The sequence below is a fragment of the Nannobrachium achirus genome, assembly GCF_963921795.1.
Source record: "Nannobrachium achirus genome assembly, chromosome: 3".
NCBI classification, from domain to species: Eukaryota; Metazoa; Chordata; class Actinopteri; order Myctophiformes; family Myctophidae; genus Nannobrachium; species Nannobrachium achirus.
Window position 1 is genome coordinate 16,663,065 of NC_137812.1, and position 27,271 is coordinate 16,690,335.

A 27,271-nucleotide genomic window follows, 5' to 3' on the forward strand; every position below is an offset into this window, starting at 1 on the left:
TTTTGCCTTAAAATACAAAATGTCCTGAGACTCCAAGTGATGGTGAATTGTCGTATTACAAACACAATTGTGCTCATGTGTGTATGTGTAGTGTAATGCGTGCATCTCTGTTCATGCTGTACGTGAACACGTGTCTCAATCAAGGGGCCAGCATCCAGCTTGTATGTTGAGGCCATATAGGAAGTGACAGTTCATATGAATGGCCGCTAGTCTAGCTGTTTCCCCAGTGCTGGTGTCAGAAACAATAACTCTCTATTCAAGCGGATAGGTTTTTGCCAGTTTATTACCTTAATAAACATTGTCATAAATACTTGATGCTTCCAGTCGCTAGTTTAAAGTATTCTTTCAATCACCATGATGTGCGTTTTGTTAAATTATGGTCCCATTTATTTTCAAATTGATGATAAAGTAGGGTATGCTGTGGGATGGGACGTGGCTCGCTTGCGATGACGTTGATTGACAAGCTCCCAACCAATAGCATTTATTTACCCACCCCCCCTGCTCTGTCCCAACCAATAGCATTTGTTTCCGTGCAGCGTTTCAGGACCGGGTGTAGAAAGCTGGTGGATTTGAAATCGCTGCAAAATAGGTTTCATTTGCGGTCTGTAGAGTCTACGGGTCATAGCGCTGTCCGTTCGTCTTTACGATCCGTGTTCTCAATCAGACAGAGATTGGACAGGTGATGATCTTGTCCTCCAGCATCACGCTGACGATGAGGAAGACGAAGTAGAGCAGGAACATGAAGAGGCCCAGCAGCTTGCTCATCCTCCACTTGCACGCGGCGATGGAGATGATGACGAAGAGCAGCATGAGGAAGAGGAGCACGATGGCACAGAAGAGGCCGTTGCTGCTCACCTCCACCGGAGCAAAGTCGTTGATGCAGTGGTAGATCAGCCAGGGGAATGGCAACCTGAGTAGAGAAGAGAAGAGAAGAGAAGAGAAGAGAAGAGAAGAGAAGAGAAGAGATATATTTTCATCATAATATGTTTTATTTCACTTGTAATTTCATATTATTTGGGTCATTGTTCCCATGTGGTTAAATGACCACCCTCAGGAAGGCTGTCCGAAACGTTGGTCCTCTCTGTATTCCAATAAAATTTGCATCAGTAGCTAGGACTAGGAGTGTGCAGCAATACTATTTTATTGTTTATTCTGTTGGCTGGCACCTCATAAGGACCAGTTCGCTGGTGCACCTTTTGATAACTTTAAATGAGTGCCTAACAACTTAAGCCCCTATTTTATTCTTCTTTGTTCAACAGTGTCACACAGCAAAAATAGCACATCTAGAAGCTCGCAAACCAGGCACTTCTAGCTGTGAGGAGGCCACTGGGCAGACCGAGGACCAGCTAAAGGGCAACTGGCCTGGGAACACCTCAGTATCTCCCCCGTTTAGAGCTGGCTAAAGTGGCCACGGAAAGGGAAGTCTGGGGCACCCTGCTGGAACGGCTAACCCTGTGACTTGACTTCAGATAAGAGGTTGAATATGAGTGATTGATGGATGGATTGATGGACTGATTGACTGACTGGCTGGCTGACTGACTGACTGACTGACTGACTGACTGACTGACTGACTGACGGATGGATGGATGAATGGATGGATGGATAGATGAATGGATGGATGGACTCACCCCACAGTGATATCGAAGATGTTGGACCCCACAGAGCTGGACACAGCCATGTCACCCAGGCCCTTCCGGGCAACGATCACACTGGTGATGAGGTCAGGGATGGAGGTGCCGGCTGCCAGTATGGTCAGACCCATGATCTCCTCTGTGATCCAGAAGGTCTCTCCAACCTGGGGGAGCCAGAAGAACAAGTCAGTCAAACAACCCGAGAACCTCAGCCTACGATGGAACTATTTTTTCATCACGTGAAACAATCTGCTGTGACTTCTACAGCAGTTAAATAGCATTTTTTGCCAGAAAAACCAGACCAAAGACAAAGCAAATCTTCGTAACAGCCCCATTAAGACTTATAGAGGCATGAATTATTGAGAGAGAGAGAGAGAGAGAGAGAGAGAGAGAGAGAGAGAGAGAGAGAGAGAGAGAGAGAGAGAGAGAGAGAGAGAGAGAGAGAGAAACATTGGCTGAAAACCATGCGACTTTGCTTAAAAAGTGTTTTTGTTTTAATATTAATTGCGACCTTAGTGGAGCAATTACAGGGCTAGCAGTATGCAAAAACTAAAGGTGGCTTACAATGATGCATTAAGGTTACTGGTGAGGGTACCGAGATGGCACAGTGCCAGCCAGCTGTTTGTTAACTTGGGGGTGCCTACTTTTCAAGCCCTGTTAAGAAACCTAATGTACAAATTTATGTGTCGCCTTGACGAGTCTGACAATAGTATCATTGTGCTTTTAACCAACCCTGTGAAGAGTTCGAATCGAGTTTCTCGTCCTTGATCAGGGGTCATTGGCGTAACAGCCTCTATAGACTGTGAGTTGTGTGAATATAGGCTGTATGTATATATGTGTATTATGTTTATATATATATATGTATCCTCTTACTCTTATTTGAATTTTGTACCTTATTTTTACATTGTTACATTGCTGTTTTTATATGTATTTATTATGTTTTGTCTTTTTATTTGTGATATGGACCCGAGTCTGAAATAGAGATTGATAATGAAAACCTGCAGATCATGTCCGTCCGTCACGCCTCATGTCATGCTCCATATGACCAAGATTCCTGATGTCATCAATATTAACCCCATATCTGTGAATGCCCATAAATAGACATATTGTGTCAAAGACAACACAAGCTAACAAGGTTGTCTTGTTATACTGAGTGTGACAGATGCAGAGATATTGGGGCCAGACTGCATTGGTTGAGTTGAGCTGAGCTGTACTGGCAGCACTGTCCAGAATAGCATGTCATCTGGTCCTGGAGCCAGGCAGATTAGTGGGATTAGCTGCCACGCTCACACACATACCGTGACCTATGACTCCTGATTAGACCATTTTCAGAGAGGAGAGGAGAAGGGAGAAGAAGAGAAGAGAAGAGAAGCTCCAAGGATGCACTTAAATATAGGTGACAGAGGAGATAGATGATGATGATGATGCCTATTGATCAAATGTGTGTTACAGGGAATTATATTATAGCCTTGATTCTGATTGGTCAATCCAGCGCTGAAATCAGCGGTGTGTTATTTCTGGATAACAGACCGCTCCACTCTATAAGAGACCAATGCCTAATCAAAGGCTCGAAGCACCTGCTGCTTTAAGTGAACTTTATGCCGAAATCCAACATGACAATTATGTAAACAAACACACAGTGTCATTTACAACTAAACGTTGCTCTCAAGAATGTTTAAAGTTAAACACCGACCGTGTTGCGCTAGGGGAGACGCCCAGTGCAGCACTTGTGGAATACTTTAACTACTGTAGGCAAGGAAATACTTTGTTTTGTTTTAGTTTAGTCAAAATATTAATGTATTTATTAAGTAGCCGTGTGTTTTACCTGGTGAGCCCACCACACCATCAGATAAGAGAAGGCAGCGATCCAAGAGATGGAGCCGATAAAAGTGATTGGAAAAAACTTTGCGGATGTCTGGAAAAAAAAAAGAAAAAAACATAATCAATCGATTATATACATATTTTCTTTTATTATTATTATTACTATTACTATTATTATTAATAGTATTTTCTAGTGTACTGTGTATAGTTCCTGTCACTGCCAACTCCTACTTCTTTTCCTTTCATAAACACTATGTTTTCAATCGCTAGTTTAAAGTATTTATTTTAATCATCATGATATGCGTTTAGTACATTTCTAAATGATGGTCACATTCATTTTAAAATGAGTTTCTAGGCTTCCTTCTGGCTATACAGAGTGAAGACCCGCTCTCCAGCCAATAGCATTCATTTCCAGCTTCATTTCTGGAACAGATATATAAAAAGATGGCGGATTTGCACTTGCTGAAAAACAGGCTTCATTTACAGTCTGTAGAAACCAAGGGCGTGGCTCTGTCCATTTATTTTTACAGTCTATGGTGCGTTGCGTACCTCTCTCCTGACGTCGGGCAGTGTGAGCCACAGGGGCAGGACGATGGGGAGGATGAAGAGGTAGGTGGCACGCTTCCTGTTGGTCTCTGGCCAGGCCAGGCTCAGAGGCTGGTCCTCATCATCCTCTTCCTCATACGGCTGAGGAAGCAGAGAGACAGCATTTTTAAAACAACGATCCAAAGGTTATCCTTCACTGCTTACAGCATGTGAAGCTTTTCTCTGTGCATTGTAGAAAACAAAGGCAACAATGAACTCGCAAAAAGGAGAGTGCGACAATTATTCTAAGGAATCGATCATTGAAAAATAATTGATAATACATAATTGATTCATAATCCATAGCCTGTCATTATAGGGAAAAAGTTCCAATAAATCAGAAAAAGTTCAAAAAGAGTTTTTGCATGACACTGTTATCCAAAAAAGGAACGATTGTTAAATCGAGTTGTTGCTAGAGAATACTTTTATATACAGTACATCGTCTCTGTCGGGTGAAAACACGATGTGTAGATCTGCTACTTTTGATACTTTTGTGTGATCCAGAAGGGCCGGGTGTTATTTTATGAAAAAACACATGAAATTAAAAGTAATCGATAGAATAATCTTTAAGGAAACAATCGCTAGGTGTAGCTCTAAACTCAAGTGTGAAGATAATAATAATGATGATAATAAGGAAGATGAAACACCCACCACGTCTCCTCCTATGCTGCCGTTCATGGGTGGCGTGACCTCCACAGACACGTTGGAGCTCTTAGAAATGTCTTTTGCCTCCACGGTGGAGCCTTTGTTTCCTAGAAGAAAGAAACAAAGAGAATGAGGGAGGAAAACCTTACCTAAACTTTATTTCTATGGTAAAGAAGCGCTATAGGAGTCAAGGTAAATAGTAGCTGGGTGTGTGATAACGAGGATTCTTACTGATAAAGAACATAAGTGATGTAGGGAGCTGTTTCCCAAACACTAGGATCGGGACCCTCTGACATAACGCTCTGGCTTGATGTCCATTTTATGCCCATATATAGTAAACAATGTGATGTTAGAACATGCCCATATATGGGCATTCCCAGATCAAACTTGCAAATTAATTACGTCCTTGTCCGTTTTATGCCCATATATGGAGATACCTGTCCCGATATCAAGGGCATATCTTGGAATGCCCATATATGGGCATGTTCTGACATCACATTGTTGACTAACATGCAGGGATCTCCATATATGGGTAACTGGTCCGATATATAATGAGCAGTGGAAGATGTCAATATTTATTTCATTGTCTATTTGGCTGCTTTCAACGAAATAGATCAGGAGTGTAGTCGTGCGCACGCGTCTAAAATGCGTCCAGTGAAAAGAAAACCCATGATCTCATGAAACTTTTCATGGATCGCACTCAGCCGGCCCTACAACAGATCCATCCCTGGTTGCCAGTGGTGTAAAGTAATTAAGTACAGTACTGAACTTAAGTAAAATCCTGAGGCAATAATTTAGTTACTTTGTAGATTTTGATTATTATTACAAAACATAACAAGCAAATGTTTAATTCTGGACTTTTACTTTTCCACCACTGACGTGAAGCGGTTTGATAGATTGTTTCCTGCATGGTCTCAGGGCTGAAGAGAGAATGTACTGTACATACTACTCATCACTTGTTAGTATTACTGTACTCACCAACACCGTTGGCACCATCGTCCTTACACTTCTTCTTAGCCATTCTGTGGAGGATCGAGGCCTTCTCTTTGAATTGTTCTAGAAACACAACCAACAGAACCGTTGAATCAGACAGCGTGTGTGTGTGTGTGTGTGTGTGTGTGTGTGTGTGTGTGTGTGTGTGTGTGTGTGTGTGTGTGTGTGTGTGTGCGTGCGTGCGTGCGTGCGTGTGTGCGTGCATGTCCAGCATGCCTGTGTTTCAATGTCAGTGTATCCCAATATATCCGGGATAATAATGAGGCAAAGAACTCTTTCGAATATCGGGACATCTTGTTTGTGTTCAGCGTGTACTGTTTGCATTTCAATCTACCATACAGTACATGGGCAACCCAGGGGCCACATGCAGCCCCCACGTTCACTTAATGTGGCCCACAGGTTAATATTGGAATACTGATATAGTATTGATTTCAGCTGTTACAATTCCAACCATGAAAATTTCAGTCTATATTAGTAGCTTAATGACTTGTTTTATGTCCAATGTATTTGTATTTAAGTTCATAAAGTTAACATGAGAACATATAAATGCATAAATGTATTTGAAAAAATATAAATATACATCATGTATATATACTTTTCAGGGTTACAATTCAAAACATATTTAAAAATAATTCTGAATTCCAATTCCAAAATAGCCGATCTACAAGCTCAAAACACATGCACTGCGACACGTTTTGAGCTTGTAGATCGTCTATTTTTGCCATTTTTTTGTGAGTGTGAAAATATAGTGGGCCTCTCCATCATCAAAGTTGACCTCCCCAGAAACATCTCAACTGAGTGCATTGTCAGGTAAACATCATTCTGTAGCTGTCAGGATTCAGTCACAAGCACAGTTGTTAATGAAGCATAGCGTCAGTTTATGCAGGACACGTGAGTCTCGCCTGCCTCAGCTGTAATCAGCTGTCAGTCAGATCCTATTCCTACTCCTCATTCACAGATATGCTGGTCATTACGTCACACTCCAATCTCCTAGTCATAATCCAATCAGAGCTCTCACTCTATAAGGGAGGCTCATTGAACTCCTACATTTCTATCCCACGATTATGTAACCCATTTTTCACCCATGCAGTGCCAATTTCCTAATCTGTAATCCTGGGCTCTGCTCTCCCTCTGCCAACCTTGACAGAGCCCCGAACTGAGCTCATGCTTTCTTCAGTGCATGAGGAGTGAGCAGGCCGCTTCTTATCACACTTGACAAGGGGGGAGTTTCCCCGGTTGGACGTAGCGCCTGGAAGGAACACGTTATTCCAACCAGTTCCTTTCCCCTCCATCAGGTGCCCCGGCTGGCCAGGGGGAGGCAGAATAGAGACCAGGATTACTGCATTTTTTGTGAGGGCAACTACTCTAGGAGAGATGGGGAGAACATGCAAACTCCACACAGAAAGGCCTTTTTGCCAACCCCACCTAGGGTGTGGGCGCTGATGACTCGGAGGAGAGAACACGCCCACAGCGTCCCCCCAGTGGGAATTGAACCCAGGACCTTCTAGCTGTGAGGCGACAGGGAGGCTCATTTAAATATGGCTTGCATTCACTATAGCTCTGCCTGTCTTGCTGCCTACTTCGCATCTGCTGCTACTTAGCTTTCTCCTCCACCCCAGCCTCCACCTTTTGGTCAGAGTCTGGCATAGGTTCAAATACTTGTGATTTTATATGTGCTGATTCAAGCTAATAATATGTCAATGTATTGCTATTGTACAACTATTGTATCCCTATGGGGGTTTTGCTTAACATTCCCTGATTTTGCCTAGCAAGCAGCTTGGACAAAATTCAGGGAACATCTCCGAAAGTGGATCCTTTAATGGCAAGTTTAACTGTTTTCCATCTGCTGCAATAAATGGTTAAATCTACTTTAACGTGAGTGTTTATGACTAAAATACTTCTGTTGTATCCTACTGACTCACCTGCCAGTAGGGAGCCCCCACCGGGAGGACGTAGAGACTTCGTTCTACTCCTCCCGTGTCCCTACCCGAACTCCCTGCTGACACGTACCCCAAATGACACCCGGCCTCCCGCCCTTGAACACGGGCCAATTGTGTGTGTATAGATGCCCAACAAAGCCGGATGCTCCACAGTGGATTCCAACCTTCGCGCTTCGCGGTGGTGCGCCAATACATTACCACCGCGTCACCCGATCACGTTAATACTTTTCATTGATTTAATATTAATAAAACACATAGACAGTGCTGTCCACTTTCAACCTGGTGTAACTATTTTGAGCATTCCATTATAGGTGAAGAATTTCATAATGTTGCGATGTGTGCTAACGTTGCATGACAATGTCAGCGTATAACATACACAGCATTCATTTATGGGGGAAATGCGTGTGCGCACATGAGTGTGTGCGTGAGTGAGTGCGTGCATGTGTTTGTCAGTACCATCAACATCTTTTGTACCATGTGAACTGAGGGGGTCCAATGTGTGGATCATGAGCTGGGTAAGGATGCACAGCTGCCTTCCCTCTGCAGTCTGGGCTTGGTCTGAAGACAGACAGACAGACATATAGACGATTAGACATAGTACAATTTACAATTTAGGCATTTAGCAGACGCTCTTAATCCAGAGCGACTTACAATAAGCAAGGACAGCACACAATAATCAAATGCATAGAAATAGTAATCTAAAAACAAATCGCACCTGTGCGAAGTGAGCAGAGCAAACACGACAACACACATGCATATCTCCTTGTATGGGTCTGTGATGTCAGTTTCTTAGCACGGATCTCCATAAATCCGTGCTAATACACACAAAGTGTAACGTATAAAATCTAAATATCAATGTATACAGTAGCTTTGATGTATGATATAATGTCAAGTCGAAAATGGCCCATCATTGTTCTAGATTTTTTTAAAAGCTATCTAAATAACAACTAGTATGAATCATCTGTGTTTTACATATGTACTGTACATACATACAGTTCAGATGCAGGCGAGCTGTGCGCTCCCTGCCGGTTTTCCACATATGTACGTTGGAGCACACGGTGAGGCCAGATGATTCAAACCTCATCCCCATCCCCAGGGTGGTGGGTAGTAACTTCAACCTGCACCACCCCAGACCACCCACACATTCATTCTTGCACATCACACATCTTACCGTCAGCTTGCCCTCATCCTCTCCAGCTCCGTTTGCCTTGAAGAAAAACACACAGTGAGACTTGAATATGTCAGGATATAAACAGATATTATGTGAAACTATAAACATATAAAACAGATCCATGTGAAACTATCTGCGCAGAACATGCAAAACATTTGCTGATTAGCTGCTTGAAAGTCTCAATAACTTGAAGAGTAATTTGCAACAAACTCCTAGCCGGAGGAATTGGAGGAACCAGATCCAACATTGAGGAACCGTTTCCGGAACCGGTTTTATCACACTGTCAGAGCTGGTTATATAATCTCATTTCAAGGACAACCCCAACTCTTAAAGGGTACAAATGAAACCAAATGGACCTGTAAGGGTTTATTTGGTTTCATTTGTATTCTATTAGGCAGAAATGCCCCTGTTGTCCAGTTTCTCCAGCAGCTCTCATAGCATAGAGTGGAGCCTACAGTATAAGTCTATCGCTTTTACAGTATTTTTTTGCGGTCAAAAGTGATTTATTTTTTCATGAATGTGTTACTAGTTGTCATTACAAACACATCCATGCCTTGGTTGTTCCACACAAGCCACCACAATCTCATAAATCATGTTTTGGGGTGGGCATTCGGCACAACTGCCGATCAAAGTGACTGTACTGGCCAATCACAGGGCATCTTTTCCGGAACTTGGCAAAACACATAAAAGCATAACATCTAGACCCCATGGACACTAATTTTGGATCAATATAAAAGGAAAATTAGCCTAGAAGTGATTTAGGGCGGAGTTGTCCTTTAAGGAACCAGAATCGTTAAAATCCTAAAGAATCCCAACCCTAATCAGTAGGGACGTGCTGGCCATTGGGAAAAGCGGGACAACTCCCTAACGGCCGGTTCATTCCTGGCCGGTCCAGGCCGGCCATTAGGAAAAAAATAAAAAATAAAATGTCGGCCTTCGTTCCATTTTGGGGGCTGGGCAGCCAACAAAGTAAATAGTCACTGTCGGGCAGAAACCTCGTATCTCCAAGTTTCAAATTTGTACATTTTTTCGCAAAGCAAAGCCCTGCTTCATCACACAAGGCAGTCGCACAAAAGTAGCGAAAACAGCAGATCTACAAGCACACGGTGCGAGGCGTTGTGTGCTTGTAGATCTGCTGTTTTTGTCACAAATTTGTCACAAATCTTTGAGTAGCAGCAGCACTATAGAGAGAGAGATCTCTCTATAGCACGCAATGAGGGCCTCTCCAACTCTTTTTCCCGGGCTGAATCAGGGGCCCAGCACGTCCCTGCTAATCAGCATGGCTCCGACCTTCACAACCCCCAGCATCTCAGTGGGACAGACATGGAGAATAAAACACAAAGCATTGAGACCTTTAGGGTGATTTATACTATATTTAGTTGTGTGCCTGTGTCACACCCCAACAATTTACAAGCTCATAATGCGCTGGTTCTAAAAAGGTTCCGGCCGCAGGGGACCCCCAGGGCAGGGGTCCTTGGGGGGTTCCAAGGGGTCCCCCAGCTAAATTAATTAATATAGCACCACAATCATTTAACAACTTTATCCTTTACAGTATATAGAAATAGCAGATGTAAATGATTTTTAAAATGTTCTATCTTTTTTCATTTTCTGCTTTTTTCTTTTTCTTTTTTTTTTTTCAACACAAATCTTCTCTTCTGAGGCCCCTGGAACAACCTTGCCTCTCTGTGTTGCAGTGCAATGTGTTGTGAGCTTTTAAAGGGAGCGTGACATGGCGCACAATGAAGTATAAATCAAACATAGGACTAATCTAACCCCAGCATTTCTTCAGAGGACATATTCTGTTACAGGACAGCCTGTGGCCTCCTGGCCTCAAACTAATAACACTCATATGCTCAACATTTGAGTGGTTATGTTGTTTTGTGATTTACTAGGATGAGGAAGCAGATTACTTTTATGACCTATTTATCTGTATAAATACAGCTAGATATTACACAGCTACGTATCTTAGAGCTAGATGCCACACACGCACACGCACACGCACACACACACACACACACACACACACACACACACATCTCCACTCATCCACACATTGCATATGAATAATTTGAATTTGTACTCCTAGAGTATATTGATTTTGTGCATTTTGATTGTTTTAGTCAAAATACAACATAGAACGATGTTAGCCAAGGTCACTAGTAAACTAATTTGCTTCCTTTCATGCTGCTACCTTAGGTTGAAGACACACCACACAGTGAATAATAATCTGCATAATCTCAACCTAACATAGAGAGTAACAAAGGTCCCCACAGAGCAATGGGATCTGGTTGGAATTTTGGGACCCATAACAACAATGTATCATCATTAATAAATTTCATTAAACAAAAACAAATGAGCCTTCTCAGAACCACTGCAGGGCCATATCTAGGAGGGTTTTTGTTTCTAGGTTTATTCTCAGACTTTTGAGCATAGATAATCCCTTTAGATGAATTATGAGAAGACACCTGTTGCTGTATATGTCAGCTCAGTCACAGCAGGGGGCTGCAGGTCTTTAGGACTCATTATTATAGCCACTATTATTTACATAAACAAACACTTTACTAAAGTGTAGAAACAGTTTACTAAAGATCAGTACATTAAATAAGAACGGGGCATGCAGTCTTCATCATGCCCTGTAAACCTGGGTCATCCATGGTGTACATCAGTGGTTCTCAAACCTTTCAGGCCACAACCCCCCCAAAATAATCATAACTGAACTGGGGTGTCCCCAGTTCAATTATGATCCCCACCCTGACAAACACTTGGAATTGATTACATTTAGTTTGACTCTGTTCCACACAAAGATATGGTGAAGACAATCTACAAGCACGCAACGCCTTGTGTTTTGCGTGTGTGTGTGTGTGTGTGTGTGTGTGTGTGTGTGTGTGTGTGTGTGTGTGTGTGTGTGTGTGTGTGTGTGTGTGTGTGTGTTCAGCATTAGGTTCACATGGCTCCTGGGACAGACACTATCAGCCTTCAGCACCTGCTGCTCTGAGGCTTACATAGAAAGAGAGAGGGGGAGGGGCGGGTTAACAATACACTTGGGTCATTTTTACACTCTCACAGAGTTACATTTCTCCCTATTGTTGGGCCAATACCTCAGTCTCTCTCTGACTCACTCACTGTGAGAGTGTGTGAGTGAGTGGAACTGTAATGGAACTTCTTTATCAGTTCAAGTGTCCTAAACTGCCACCTATCAGTGTAACCTAAACATAATTGACAACAGCCAATCACTTTCTCTACATCACTAATCCCTGCATGTCAATCCCAGTGTTAAAGGTGAAATGTCACTTCTTCTACCCAGGCTTAAATGAGCAGCCAGACAGTTTATAAATGACTTCATTCATTATCAAGATATCTGATATTTATTTGATCAGACACTCCACCCTCTCCTCCTATATAAACCCATTCAACTTCAAACTCCATTTTAGACTTATTGAACACTTAACATTGAACCTCTCCTGTCTCATCTAGCGGCAAAAATAACACACTCGTTTTAGATTCAAGGAGGCATTATTATTATGTAGAATAATATTTTCTATAGCAGTTTGGACCTGTGTTCAGTGGTCTCATCCCCAATATAGAAGAAATAATTATGAAGACACAAGACTAACTAACTGACTGACTGACTGACTGACTGACTGACTGACTGACTGACTGACACTGACTGACAGAATCAGGCCTGACCACTGAATGAATATTATCATCATCATTTAGAGAATACATGATGGAAGAAAAACAATTTGATGGAAGGAGACATCTCAATTCTAGACTTGATTTGGTTTCTTGTATAGCCCGTGGCTTGCTTTGCAGATCTGCCATTTTCTAAACATTTAAAGCTCTTATGGGTGTCGCTGGCACAAAATTCCAGATGGGAGACTGTGTCCAAATACTTGTTTGAGAACCATTACTATATGCATTATAGGCCACTAGGTTAGTGCCTGGAAACACCCATGTTCTCTCACACACACACGTTTGCACACTGTGTGCATAACTATATTCATATATTTCTATCACAAAACCGTGTTCATAAATATTGTAGTTTATGTGATTCTGTATGTGGTGGTCCAGTATATCAGCATTGAAAGAGACGTCATTGTGAACTATTTACATAACAATAAAGCCATGTTACATCAACTGTAGAAAAGATGGGACACATATGGTTTCTAAAACAAACCCATAAACTCTGTAATATAGCCAGAAGTCAACAACCACTTAAGCTCTATACAGTATGTACTTAATTGACCGGGGTCCCCCAGGGCTCTACTAGATCCTAGTATTTCTCTTGTACTTGTGCATACAGTATGCAATTTTCACAGAATTTACAGAACACAATTAAAATGCACACAAGAAACGAACACATAACTGCAGAGCCTAAAAAGGCCAAGGAAGCAGGTGGCCTAACAGTACCATGTTGTCTTAAAAATGTCCATAACAAGAGACTTAAGCCTCGATCAGAGTCTGCGGTGAAGAGCTATCCACCGCAAATTTTAGGTGGAAAGCTTTCCACCTCAAGTCAGAAAATAAGTGAAGGCCATCATAGTCCGTCACGGTGGAGTCCTTGACACCGTGACTGACTGGTCTAGATCGACCAATCAGTGAACGGGGTGAAGAGCCTATCTGTCTGAAAGTAAAAACAGAGAGATGTGTCGGGACTCGCGGTGGAAAGCTCTTCACCGCGAGGAATGACGTAACGTTGTAGTATTATGACTCAAAAAGACTACACCGCGAGCCAACTCTGATCGAGGCTTTAGAGATGTGTCTGAGTATTTTGTAGGTAATTCCAGTCATTGACTGCAGTCTTCAGCCAACTGAAATGACAACAAACCTAGCGCAGAGTTTTGTTTGTTTTTGGGGCAGGGTGGGTAATGGGTATCCCAGGTTGTCACCAGATGCATCTACAGAGTGTCTGTCTACTTGACCGTGCGTCCGAGCAGTGGGACTTATCCAGGATTTAATGGGCAGAGATCTCTGTGCACTTGTTTTAGAAGCTGTGACTTTAAACCCTGCGTGTGAACTTCTCACATTAATCTTCACATGTAGCACTGACTAGCATTGACTGTTATGGATACTTTTGTTTGGCACTGTATTGATAGTTGTGCTTAAGGATTGCTCTTTTGCTTGTTTTGTTTAAGTTGGCTGTTTCACTTTGAGCGTGACTGTTTCTGACACTTTATGTACTATATATTCTTCTTTCTCTTTCTTTGTAGCTTGCTCTTTAGTCTTTACTGTACTATGTTCTTTTTTTATTATTTTCATACTTCTCTGTAACTTTGTAAATATCCTTATACTGCTGTGCTGCCTCCGGGCAGCTAATTTCCCCCCGGATAATTCTAACCCTCCCCCCGGATAATAAAGGTATCTATCTATCTATAGTGTACAGGAGTTGTCCGTTTAACGGCTTCTTTCTCACTATGTAGAGACTGTCAATTTCACTTTTTATGGTTTATTTTTCTAGCTTGCATGTATGGTAAATTCTCAAGAAACCTGTATTATACAATGGCTCACAGTCAGGACAGAACGGTGATAGCTCAGAGGCTCAGCCCAGGATTCAAGAGACTATAAATAGATGGTTTCCTTTTTACCTCATGCACGCTCCTTCACCTCCCCGCTGAAACCACTAGCTCACTCGCTAACGCTCTGCAACAGTTTTCTACCTTTCTTGAAGGAAGTTGAAAATCTAGCTCAATGGCACCTTGACAGCAGCTGTTGATGGATGGGACCTAGTGAGCCTACCAATTCATTTCCCCTAATAAAACTGTTAAGGAAAACCAATTTATTTCACTTTTCAATTTCAAAATGAAATGAATCAACTCAAATCCCTATTTTGTTTCCTACAGTATGCCTTTGTTTTATGTGTCTTTTAGTTGTATTGTCTTAACTGTTTTACCTACAAATGACCTGCAAGGGATTGTTTTTAATTTATTTTGTTTTCAATAAATAAAAATGGACACTATACAATTCAAATACATAAATTCATATTAAACAGTATGTATTTGTAATTTCTAATATATTAGGGGTCTCTAATCTCCTAATCTAAGGGCCCCCCTCACAGCAGTAACAGGCCCTTTGATCTGAAAACCCATGTGGAATAAGGTCTAATTTGGCCCCTGCATGTGGGACACGTGAGTTCAACCTGACACAATCCAATGGAAAGGGCTTAGCAACACTGACCTCAGATCAGTGTCGGCCTGCTTTATATTGGCCTGTATGAGGAAATGGGATATTATCAGTGTCACAGGGCAACCCGTGCCCTATAGACAATAGCAGTGACTTGTGCACAAGCTATATAAGTGCTTCCAATTAACATCAACTCTATGCACTGAAAAGATCACAGATATGGGGTTTAAGCTATTCTATGCATTATTGCGATCGTAGGTTGCAAGTTTATTATGAAAACCGGCGCATCTTGTCCGCGTATCTCTGTCTGTCTGTCTGTCTGTCTGTACGTCATGCCTGATACTGTGGTTCTATGGGTTTGTCTGTTGTTCTATGGGTTGCTCTGATGTCACTGTGATGTCAGGGGAACCACTCTTAACAGAATGTGTTTGCCGCTCTGACATCACGCTCTGGCTTGATGTCCCTTTCATGCCCATATATGGAGATCCCTGTCCCGATGTCATCGATATTAAGCGCATATCTGGGAATGCCCATATTTGGTAATGCCCATATATGGGCATTTTCTCACACCCTATTGTTGACTATCATGCAGGGGTCTCCATATATGGGTAACTGGTCCGATATACATCACTGGCCAGATGGCATGTCGCCTTGAGGCGCCTTACTAGTTTTAAACTATGTCACTGTATCAATTATTGATTGTTTGTCACATGTCGTCTCTCTGCAGAACTGGCACCCCTGTTTGATTGGGAGGTGCCAAGTACCATGGAGGAGGGGTGTTTTGTCCGTCTTTAAGAGTACTCTTGTCTTGTGCTACGTGTGAAAAATTGCCAGAGAAATGTGTTTGAATTTGTTAGTAAATTCCTTGTAATTGTGTAATAACTCATGAGCCATGGCATGAGTAGCTTTGTTTGAGTTAATTGATTACCAATTACAGGTGAATTTCTCTTGGTAGGATCCAACTGGTATAAAGTGCAGGTTGGGATGTTTGGGGTTGGTTTTGTGTGTTGCCTGGCAACAGAAAACAGCCAGGGAGAGAGAGCTGCTGGGCCTGGTTTGTCATTTTGACTGCGATTATCTTAAAATTATGTTTTTATGTGGCCACACCCACCTGCTCATTAAGTATGGTGGGTGGTTACCCAGCTGAAGTTAGCCACACCCACAGTGTTGTTGAATGGTAAAAAAATATAGGGAGGGGATGATATTATGATGTCATTATATCAGTCTATTTCAATTTGGCCTCAGAGGCTTTCAGCTTTCAGGAAGTAACCAAAAATATTATAACCACACCTGGGGGTCTATTTTCCCCCTTGGGATAATAAAGGTATCTATCTATCTATCTGATAACGCCATAGACACATACAAAACAGGAAAAGTACTAAACTATGGCACCACCTCTTTAACAAAACACTATAGGCGAGGTGGAGCTGAATAAAGTCAGGTTAAACAAAATGAAAAAGCAACCACACACTCAAAAGTCAGTGCAAGACTGCAAGTATCAAAAATGAATTTAAATAAAATTAAAATTAAAGGTTTTGCAAGCTCAAGCCCCAGCTAGATCAGTCAATATACCATCAAAATCAGTTTAACCACCAGTAAGACTCCCTGAATCGGGAGATAAGCGACCGCCAGGTCGCATACACAAACTTTGGAAGGCAATGGTAGCCAATCAGGAGGGAATATGGGAAATGGGACAGATCCATGTTCATGACATGACTTTAGAAATACTGTGTACCACTTTCGGCGCTTTGCTCCTACAGATTTTGCCCTAAAATCACAGTGTCCAAAAAAATGTTTTTCAAAAATCGGCCAGTTGGTGGTGCTAGATGGGACAGATGCATTTTGAATACATGACTGTAGAGATACTGTGTACTGTGTGTCCAAAAATGTGTCTTGCAAGAATTGGTAAGGGAAAAGTAGGGGAAAAGTGTGACGTGTGACGTGACTGACAGACTGACGATAGTAACTGCGACCTGATGGTCGCAACTATAACCCTAGTAAATACATCAGCTATTTGAACATAGTTGATCTACAAGGCAAGCCCACAACGTGTGGCATCATGACAGTGTTTTGAGCTTGTAGATCTACTATTTTCAAACGCTTGGACATTTTGGAAACATTGTAACAGCGCAAATCTTGCTCGGGTGTCCCTACATGGCACTAAAAATCTTCAGATGGGGGTCCGTGGCCAAATACATGTTAATTTGGTGCTGCTTGACATGAGAACGTTTGTCAACCACAGTGAGTTTTTTTTTTATTTCAGCGGCACAACGTTGAATTGCATGTTTCGTAAGTCACCTGCCGAGACGCGGCAGGGGGTATAAGTGACAGCGAGGAGATTGCTGTCCTGTCCTGTGTGTTTGCTGTCGTCACAGCAGGAATAAGCAGGTGATCAGGGGATCACAGAGAGGATTGGAGACTTTAGTGTTCAACCAACAAAACCAGCTCATGTCCCAATCATCACGGACACCGGCCATATCTGCTGTTAACATAAACTATAATGTACAACAGGAGAAATGCACCATGAAATGAGCATGATGACATTACAAAAGGCTTTTATTTTCACTCTGTGTCTCTGTGATGATTTCTGGACCCGCCCTGGCTGCAGCCGTCTATTCTTAGTGGCTCTCTAATAGGATTGATGCAGATTTAAACTCGGGGGTTTAACGCACGACCTGCCGACACATGAGGGCAAGTGAATCGTACATCAAGTGCCCGGCGACAGAAACACAAAAGCTGCTGCCAACTCATCGGGCTCATACCAGGGGTTGACACTAACGGTTGGCCCATTGTCCGGGGCAAGTAAATAAAACAAGTGGAGTTGGGGAAGTGGGGAAGCGACTGTCTTTAGTTCGCTATAAACAGAACACGATGTTTTCTGAATTTAGAATAAGTCATATTGTATAGCTATTGAGATAGTTGGCATGTCCAGACCCAAATTTTGCAAATAAAGTAAATAAAAAAAAAAGTTAAAATGAACGGTGATTACAATTTAAGCGACAAAACAAGAATCTAAAACACCGGTGGCTCAGGTTTAAGACACAATATACACAGTAAAATACTCAATGTTTATTAATCCATGTGTAACTCTCACTGTACAGTTGTGACCAACTGGAGGTGCTTGTACACTCTTAGAGCTAAATGAACACAGAGGATTAGGGGTCTTCAATGTTTTTCAGGCCAAAAAGGACCCCCTAGCTGAGAGAGATGAAGCAGGGACCCCCACTACATATTGCATTTCAAACATTTAACCACTTATACCCTCAATACTTTGTAAACTTGACCTTTGGTTCAGTACTTGGTCTGCTCTTTTTTCCCAGTACACCAAGCCTCTCCACCGAAAATAGCCGTTCTAGCTAGTAGCTACAGTACAAGCTTGTAGATCTGCTATTTTCAGTGAATGTTCCCCCCATTATAGGGATGCGAGGGTTAAAGTGGTTAATGTAAAATAATATTAAAATAAAGTCCATATCACACAAAGATTTGGTAGCCCCACTGCAGTATCTCTGAGGACCCCCTGTTGAAGACTGTTTTAGATTGCTGAGTGAATTCCCCTTTCTCATTGTGCCGGGCCATTGTGGTGAATCGAAATGTGTCTCTCTACGGAGAAAATAAAGTGAATGGAGTGAACAAAGGCTAAGTTTAGTAATAGTTAGACCAATTTCAGTGTTTATATTATATTAATATTATTATTATTTAAAGGAACCACTAAATGGAAATGTGGATCTACTTTACTCTGATCACTTCAGTAAATAAAATAATACAAAAAAGGAAACGTGCCTTTTTTGTTTTTGTTGGTTTGACAGCATCCTAACCCAAAAGTCTCATTAGTCATGTCACAGTAGGTAAATAATGGTACAGTGGGCTGACCATCTAATCACAAAGCAGCTGTGGTTAGCATAGCAGCGCTGTAATCTTCTTAGAGTGACATCTTAATTGGGCACAACATTAACCCTTGTTGACATGTGCAATACGTCAATACGCGTCCACAAAACACTCCATCAAACCTAATAGGCTATTATATTGTAGATACTCCTCCTGTATAGAAGATCAGGCTGTTCATACAATGCTTATATTTGGACTTCTGGTGACATTGGATTGCCAGCCCAGTGTGGTCCCTAGGGCATAGCAGTGGGTGTGGTTTTCTGGTGCCACTAAAGCCATAAAACCTTTGATTCTGTGAAAAAAATAGAATATTTAATTATATAAAATACTATATTTAATAAATACCCTTTGTTTAGCGCTTTACTGCCAACAGTAAACCACGCCCATTGCTATGCCCTATAACTGTGGTTGCTTATGTTCACAAACTGATATGGCTCAGGCTCATACTAAAACAGGAATTTTACAATGTGAACTAATGGGTCAAATTGGACGTTAAATGTTGTGGGAGTTTTTAATGTGTCAAATTGAGAATGTTCTCTGAAGCTGCTCAGAGTATGTCCCTGAAGAACTGGTGATGGGTTATTTATTTCACATCACGCCACGGTACACTAGTATACAGACATGCTGCGCTAGGAAGTGGCTACAATGTACAATGTGGTTTGAACAGGAATCACCTGACTTCCGTACGTGATTACAACGTCAGAGAGCAACAGATCTGACTCCGACTGCGCACACAGACAGACAGAACACACAAGAGATTGGAGAGAAACTTGACAAACAAAATCATAGGTTAACTAACTACCTCTGTGTTTTTGTTTTGCTATAGTTGACTGAATGCGCCACATTATCATCTCTTTTCTCTCTCACGGTGATGCTCATTGTTGTTGGCTGCAAACTTAGAAGAATATGAAACAAATATACCAATACAATAGCAGGTCTGCAAGCTCACATTGTGTTGCTCCGCACCCAGACATGTAAGCTTGAGGATCAGCTATTTTAGCTATTTTAGAAGATTTGAGAAAGCATAAGAAAGGGCTTAAGTGGTTAACTTCCAGAATATCAGGCTTTCCCAAATGGCAAATGTGTTAATCAATTCATGGTTATGGCCATGTAGAGTTCCATTTTTGATTTGAGCAACTTGTATAGAATCGAGGCATTTTATATTTCTTTCTAAACTCGCCTGGGCCGTTCCTTGATCTAATAAAGAGCTGATCCCACGGCCATGCTTCTTCCACCAGACTGAACCAGAGCAGACAAAGTGCAAATGTCAAGGAAGATGTGCAAATATCAGAAGGTGTACAAAGGTCAAGGAATCCTCTCTGGTTTTCTGATAGAAGAAAACTCCCAACTCAATCCAAAGTGTGAAACCTGGTATAATCACTCCCTCTGATAAATGTCTTGGTCTAAACTCCTCCACTGCAAATATGTAACAAAATATTATTTTGATATAGATTTGCAAAGACTAAAGTGAGCTCTGTGTATGATCATACCAAACTAGAATCGTTTGGTCTGATCACTGAGGTGGTTAAAAGCGGAACTACATGCAGGTGACATTCATCAAAGCTCAAACTAATTTTAAATATTTCATTGATAGTTAATGAAGAAGAAGAAGAAGAGGAAGAAGAAGAAGGGGCAGGCTCTGGGTTAAGGCTGCAGCAAACTGTTCACAATCTGTCAATGACTCGACAGCAGGGGTCTTCAACATTTTCAGGCCAAGGACCCCTTAGCTGAGGGAGAGATGAAGCAGGGACCCCCACACCCAACACCAACCTCTTTTTCCCCTCTACACCAAAGCTATTTGCCGAAAATAGCCGATCTACAAGCTGACAACGCCTCGCGCTGCGAGGCGTTGGGAGCTTGTAGATCGGCTATTTTTGGCTAAAGTTCTCTGAATATGGACGCTAGGGTTCAAGTGGATAAGGAGGAAAAAAGGTTTCTATCACACAAAGATGTGAAGGACCCCCTGTAGTAGCTCTGAGGACCCCCTAGGGGTCCCGGACCCCCTGTTGAAGACCCCTGCTCTACAGGAATAGCTGATCACACAGTTTCATATCTGTGGCAAAGTTAGGACGGTTTGGGTCATCCGATTTACTCTGTAAATCAGTCCTTGTTGGCAAGCGACACCATCACACTATGGTCGACGGAGTAAATTATGAGTGTAATGCCTCATTCACACTGCAGATATATAGTTGAACGTTTTGCTTGCTTGGTCAATGTTATCTCAATGGAAACCAGCTTTAAAGCTTTCAAAGCTTTGTCTTGTGTGTGTCCTGTATCTTTAAAGCTGGTTTCCATTGAGATTACATTGACCAAGCAAGCAAAACGTTCAACTATATATCTGTAGTGTGAATGCAGCATATGACTGTTCTCCCATGTTGTTTTAGATTTCATGCAGAATCTTTTCTGGGAACCAGGCATGGCCTGGCTGAGTCACACAGCTTCCCAGCTGCATACAGTAGGTTTATTCCTGTTCTGGGCATCACAACGCCTATGTTGTCATTCGTTCTAATAGGCTAATGGTTGAATTTAGATTACTGAGTGGTAATTTAACCCTGGCCTGAGATGAGAGGATCCTTGGACAGTTTCTGTCTCTAATCCCAGTGAAGAACCAATGAAAGTGTCAAATGTACCCAAGATATCACTACAGACTGGAGGAGAGTATTTCAATTTTCACAATGGAAAGAGGTTTCGCTTTCCCCTTTTTTCCCTTCTGAAAAGAAATAGAATCTTTCATTCTTTGATTTGTAGCCAGTTGTTATTATTATTTCTGTTTACATTTTTGTCAAGCTATTGCGTGAGGAGACAGTTTGGTTTCCAATAAGAAACACTAACAAAGCCAGTAAGCTCAGCTGTTTTAAAGAAACAAAATAAATGTCCAATTTTCTTTACAGTTCTAGTTCATAGAACTATCTAGTTCATAGAACAGAAAACCATTATACATACATCAAATCTATTTGGGATGATTCTGATTGCAGGTGCAACAAACCATTCAAAAGCGAGAGTGACTTTCAACAGTGGGATGGAAGACATCAATAGAGGGATGGAGAACTATGTATAACATCGTTCATCTTTGTTAGTTTTGTTTTATTTAAATCTACTTTTCAATGGGGTAGACATAATAAGACTACCTACACCTTTTTGGTGCCATTTTGTACTGGTGGATGGATGGATGGATGATGTGTGGATATATGTACTGATGGATGTGTCCATGGATGGATGAGTGAGTGAATGAATGAATGAGTGAATGAATAGATGGATGGGTGGATGAATGAATGGATGGATGGGTGATGAATATACTGTAGGTCTGATGTAATGGATGGATGAAGAGATAACGAATGGATGAATATGGATGGATGGATGCAAAGTGCATACATGGAGGAAGTACAACAGTGGATGAACTGTAAGCATCCTCCCATCCATCCATCCATCCATCCATGGTTTGACATGGTAGACAGACAGTCATACAGACAGACTGATGAAGGTGGTTTGACATGGTAGACAGACAGACAGACTGACAGACTGACGAAGGTGGTGGTGGAACAGGAGGAAGGAGGACTCACCTTGGGCGGTGGTTCCAGCTCGTCCACCTGGTTGCTCCCCAGCAGGCCCTTGACCAGTTGCTCCACGTTGCCGTTGAACTTCATGAAGGTCACGTACGCGAAGTAGCACCCCAGGAGGGACGCACTCTCCGAGGTGGTGATCTGGTTATCCAGGAAGAAGTAGATGAGCATCAGCAGCCCCACGATGTAGAAGGAGACGTCCCGGAACAGAGGCCACCACGTGAGGTTCAGCACTTCCTTGGAGAACAGGGCGCACATCCCGATCACGAACAGGATGTTGAAGACGGCCGAGCCCACGATGGTGCCGATGCCCACGTTGCTGTGGGAGACGAACACGCCGATGACGGAGGTGAAGAGCTCGGGGGCCGAGCCGCCGGCCGCCATGAAGGTGGCGCCCGCCACATCGTCCGAGATCTCCAGCTTCTCGGTGATGACGGTGAGCGCCGGGACGAAGAACTCGTCGCAGACGATGGCTAAGGCAATGAACATGTAGATCATGCCGAACATGTGGAACACCACGAAACCCTGGCGCCGCTCCTCCAGGGAGAAATAGTCTGTGGGGTAGTCGCCCTGGTTCATTTCTATCTCCTGCCCGTGGCCGTGGTTGACGTTCCTGTCGGCTTTCCTGGCAGAAAACGCCGGCGTGTCTTCCGCCAGGAGAGTTCTCTGGGGCACCGGGGCGGCCTCCACTGTGCCCCCGGCGCCGTCCGGGTCCGCCGGCGTGGCCAGCGTCAAGGCACTCCATGAGAAAACTGTGCACACCACCGCCAGGCTGACCGCGAAACCCAAGATCCTTCCTGGACGTAACTTTCTCCGGACGTTCTGGTAATGGTGGTACCGGGAGCAGCCGCCGTGAGCGCCGCATCGGAGAGGCGGAGCGGAGGAATACAAAGAAGAGGAAGGGAGGAGGGCCTCGCCGGAAGCCATGGCGTCCCGGCAGCGACTTCTGGTTGGTAGTATTAGTTCCATTGTGTTTGGTGTTGGCAGTCAGAGAGGACACCTACTGGAGCTCTCTCAAGGCCAAGCTGCTGCTGCTGCTGCTGCTGCTGCTGCTGAGGTGGTTACGAGGGTGGGTGGCTACAGTGGCTCACCGGTGGGTTGACATACCGCTTGAACCCCTCAGCCGTCTAGACACAATGGAGTCCCTGAGGTCTGATGCCAGGGTCGAGCACGTTCACAGGCTTCCACATATTAGTCACTGGAAGACATGGAAGAAACAGAGAAAGTGGCACAGGGGCAAATTACTTAGCTTTGAATGGGAGAGCAATAGAAAGACCTGTTTTGGTTTCTGGTAAACAAACTGGGTATTGTGCAGTCATAAATGACACGCTTTGTTGAGTTCACTCGGGTAAATGTCACAATACTGTACCGTATCACTATATCACTATATCGGGGTGGGTGCCGTGATTTGAGACCAGGGGTGCCACAGAATACTTTGATAACATTTGGAATTCATCAATATCACTACATCAATATCACTTCACTATGCTTAGTAAAACAGACCTGATTTGCACTGTACTTTGCTTTCCATCTACGGCCAACTCATTCCCCAAAAATAGCAGTTAAACGTCAAGTATAAAGTTATTTCCAGTCTGTTCTGATGGAAACAGATGGATACAGCCTAGTCGTATCTCAGGTGGAAAGATGTGCATATCGAAAAGTATGTAAAAGTGTAATTCAGGGGTGCCGTGGACAAAAAAGTTTGAAAACGCCTGTGCTATATGACCATGCTAACATAAACTGAATGACACAACATACAATCCCCAGGGATATCGGAGTGCAACAGGTGAAGCCCTGAAACTGTGCCTAATAGTCTTGTATAAGATGCTAAACGCAGTGTAACCTTGTCCTCCATTCTACCTAGAGAAAGATTACAGTGATTAAGCTCACACGGCAGCCATACTAACTGCCTGAATCAAATTTCAGGACGAAAAATTATTTCAAGACACGCTGGGAAAAAGACAACTTAATTCTGAGATTATTAAGGTTTATATGATTAATTGTCAAACATATTTCTTTAAATATAACGAATACATAGGTTAATAATGATATCAGAACTGTAACTGCCAGAATGTATGAAAAAAAATCATAATTTTTTTTAAATGTCAAATTCTTTTTTTTTAACTGAAACTATCCAAAACTTAATGGAGTTTAAGTACACAATACACGTACATCAATTGGTGATTTTACATCACTGTAAAAAAAAACGCACAAAGCCATAAATAACTATACATTTGGGGTGAAAAACCTAAAACCTCGGCCCAAACACATTTTGTGTTTATTTCTAATGAAGAGTGGCCTGCTTGACATTGCCCTGAGCCCCTGCAGTGAGAGCTGCCCCTGAACATTAGTGAAAAGCTCATTACAGGGCCTGAGAAGATGTACTTACAGTAAGATTAGCTTCTTCAGGCCCTGCACACTGCTTGCACTGCACAAAGTCAAACACCAATAGATGTGTGTGTGTGTGTGTGTGTGTGTGTGTGTGTGTGTGTGTGTGTGTGTGTGTGTGTGTGTGTGTGTGTGTGTGTGTGTGTGTGTGTGTGTGTGTGTGTGAATCTTGTTTTGAGAGGAGGTAAGAAATATAAATAACTAGTGAGACTAGATAAGGTAAAGGTACATACATTTATTTGCTGTGACTGAAACAAACCTCTGATATGTACCTGACCATTCGCACCAGCATGCATTCACCTCAAACAGAGACTTCGATCTATCGCCAACAAACAAACTCAAAACTAAGTTCACTTAACAAGGTACATCACTGCCAATGCAATACTTGCAGTTAAATCATGCAAGTATTTCCTTAGAATAGCTGTATTATAATAGCCTTAGAATAACTGCCTGAAACTTAAGTGACTACACATCACATTGCAGATACATCATGCATGCAGAAGCAAATAGACATTTAGATAGATACAGATATCATGCATCATACCACTCTTTGCAGTCTCCCAGCAGGCAGGTAAAGGAGCAACGGGCCACTCGGTGCAGGGTGCAGGGTGCAGGGTGGTGGTGGTGGGGTATTATTCCGGTCGGTGCTGAAAGGCTCAGCGGTTCACCAGAAGGTCCGGGCGGTAAAACCGTGGTGAGATGTTCCTCCCTGCAGCAGAGGTGGAGCTCCAAGACGCCAGATCAGAAGCCAAGGAGCGTGGCTCCTCCTTCCATCCTTCCATCTCTCTCTCTCTCTCCCTCCCTTTTTGCATCGCTCTTTAGTACTTTAACCCCTACCTCCACCTGCCTGTCTCTCTCTCTCTCTCTCTCTCTCTCTCTCTCTCTCTCAACGGGCCTGCAAATTAGTTATGATTAGTAATGATTACTCATCCCATGGAGACTTGAGTTCAATATAATTATTCTGTTTTTGACGCATTCCTAAGCCAATAATTGCCAAGGTGACTCTTGCAGGCCCATTGATTCCGGATGGGGAACCAAATGCATTTGGTCTCCATCCGGAATCAATGGGGGTCAATTTATTATAATCAAATTATTGGCTTGCGACAAAAACTAAAACATATTATTGAGCTCAAGTCTCCATGGGGTGAGTAATCGATAGAAAAAAAGTAATTTTGGGGGTGAACTACTCCTTTAAGGCCCGGCCCTAACTGGGTCCGGCCTGGCCCGACATACATTTTACTGTAGGCCCTACCCGGCCCGAAGATGTCGGGTTCAGGAAGAATTTGAGAACTCTATCACAGAGTAAAAGTAATATAAACAATAATAAAACAATATTTTTTTTTTTCATTGAGCCCGAGGCACGGCCCGGCCCGACTAATTAGCATACATTTTAGGCCCTACCCTAAATGTCGGGTCGGTCGGGTATGGTTGGGTTCGGGGCCGAATTTGAGAACTCTAATTCCAATGTCTCCAAAGGCAAATCAGAGCACCTCCCGCCGTTTACTTAACTGTTACACCTCCGTTTATTTAGCCCCACTGGCATCAACAACAGCAATGAACAATGCCAACGTCAGGTGGTTCTATTGGTCGTCACTTTTTACTCCCAAATAAAAAAATCTTGAACACAACTGGTTGGACTGTCATGGAATTTGCTTCATGTGCATCTCCATGCTCCCCACAGGATGAACCGTCATAATTTTGGTAACCCCCGCCATGGCCTTTCCTCTGTGGTGCCATCCTCGGGCCAATATGTCAACCCTTGCATGCAAATGATCTCTGTTTAAGCCTCACCTTGCCCTGTGAGACATATAAGCTTCAGCAAGCTCCTGGTGGTGACCTCATCCGTTCTGTTACTGTAGAGCAGTGCTATTCAACCTGTGGCCCATGCGTTATGTCTATGCGGGCCCGTCATGGTCATACCGATAAAAAAATATATTTTGTTTATTTTCAGTGTGGACAAATCATTTCTGATGTCATTTTTCAGTTTCTCTCCAAAACTCTTTTTGTCTTATATTATACAAGTTTTGTTATTTAGTTTGTTCCAAAAAAAGAAACTTGATCATGTTATCATTAATCATTCCATGACAATCCTTTTGTTCAATGAGGTTGTTGGCCTTAAATAGATGGAAATGTGGCGGTTTTTCTGTGTGTTTCCTTAATTGTTAGAGTCTCATGCGGTGTGTTACAAAATCATCGTCTAAACATCCAAATTAGCTTGCAACTCTTGGACTTTTTGCATTTTGCAGAGTGGCCCCTGAGCCATCTTAAAGGGGAGAACCTATGTCATTAATATACCTTTGAGTTGTTATGTGGAAATAAGAAAAAGGTCCCCCCCCACTTCTGTGTTGCCTAGAACTGGAGGATTGATTTTGGGGTTTGTATTGCAAAGTACACTGTGATGATGTAATCATCACAGGGGATGGTTCTCCCCTTTAAGTTGAGTAGTCCTGTTTTAGAGAATCTGAATACACTTGAAAAGTTTTTGCTCGACAAGCTCACAAGCAGAAGTATAGAGCTAGTATAGAGCCATGAAGA

At 42.6% G+C, this 27,271-nt stretch overlaps 1 protein-coding gene across 1 annotated transcript; it reads right to left on the bottom strand.

Moving 5' to 3' along the window:
• Positions 1–660: 660 nt before the first annotated feature.
• LOC308282019 (solute carrier family 24 member 2) lies at positions 661–23,275 on the bottom strand (the record flags this gene model as incomplete). Its single annotated transcript, XM_080722367.1, is given in 9 exon segments — positions 661–910; positions 1,629–1,795; positions 3,457–3,546; positions 4,002–4,139; positions 4,686–4,786; positions 5,649–5,735; positions 8,069–8,128; positions 8,131–8,170; positions 22,313–23,275. Coding segments are annotated over 9 exon segments (1,896 nt in total).
• Between the last annotated feature and the right edge of the window lie 3,996 nt (positions 23,276–27,271).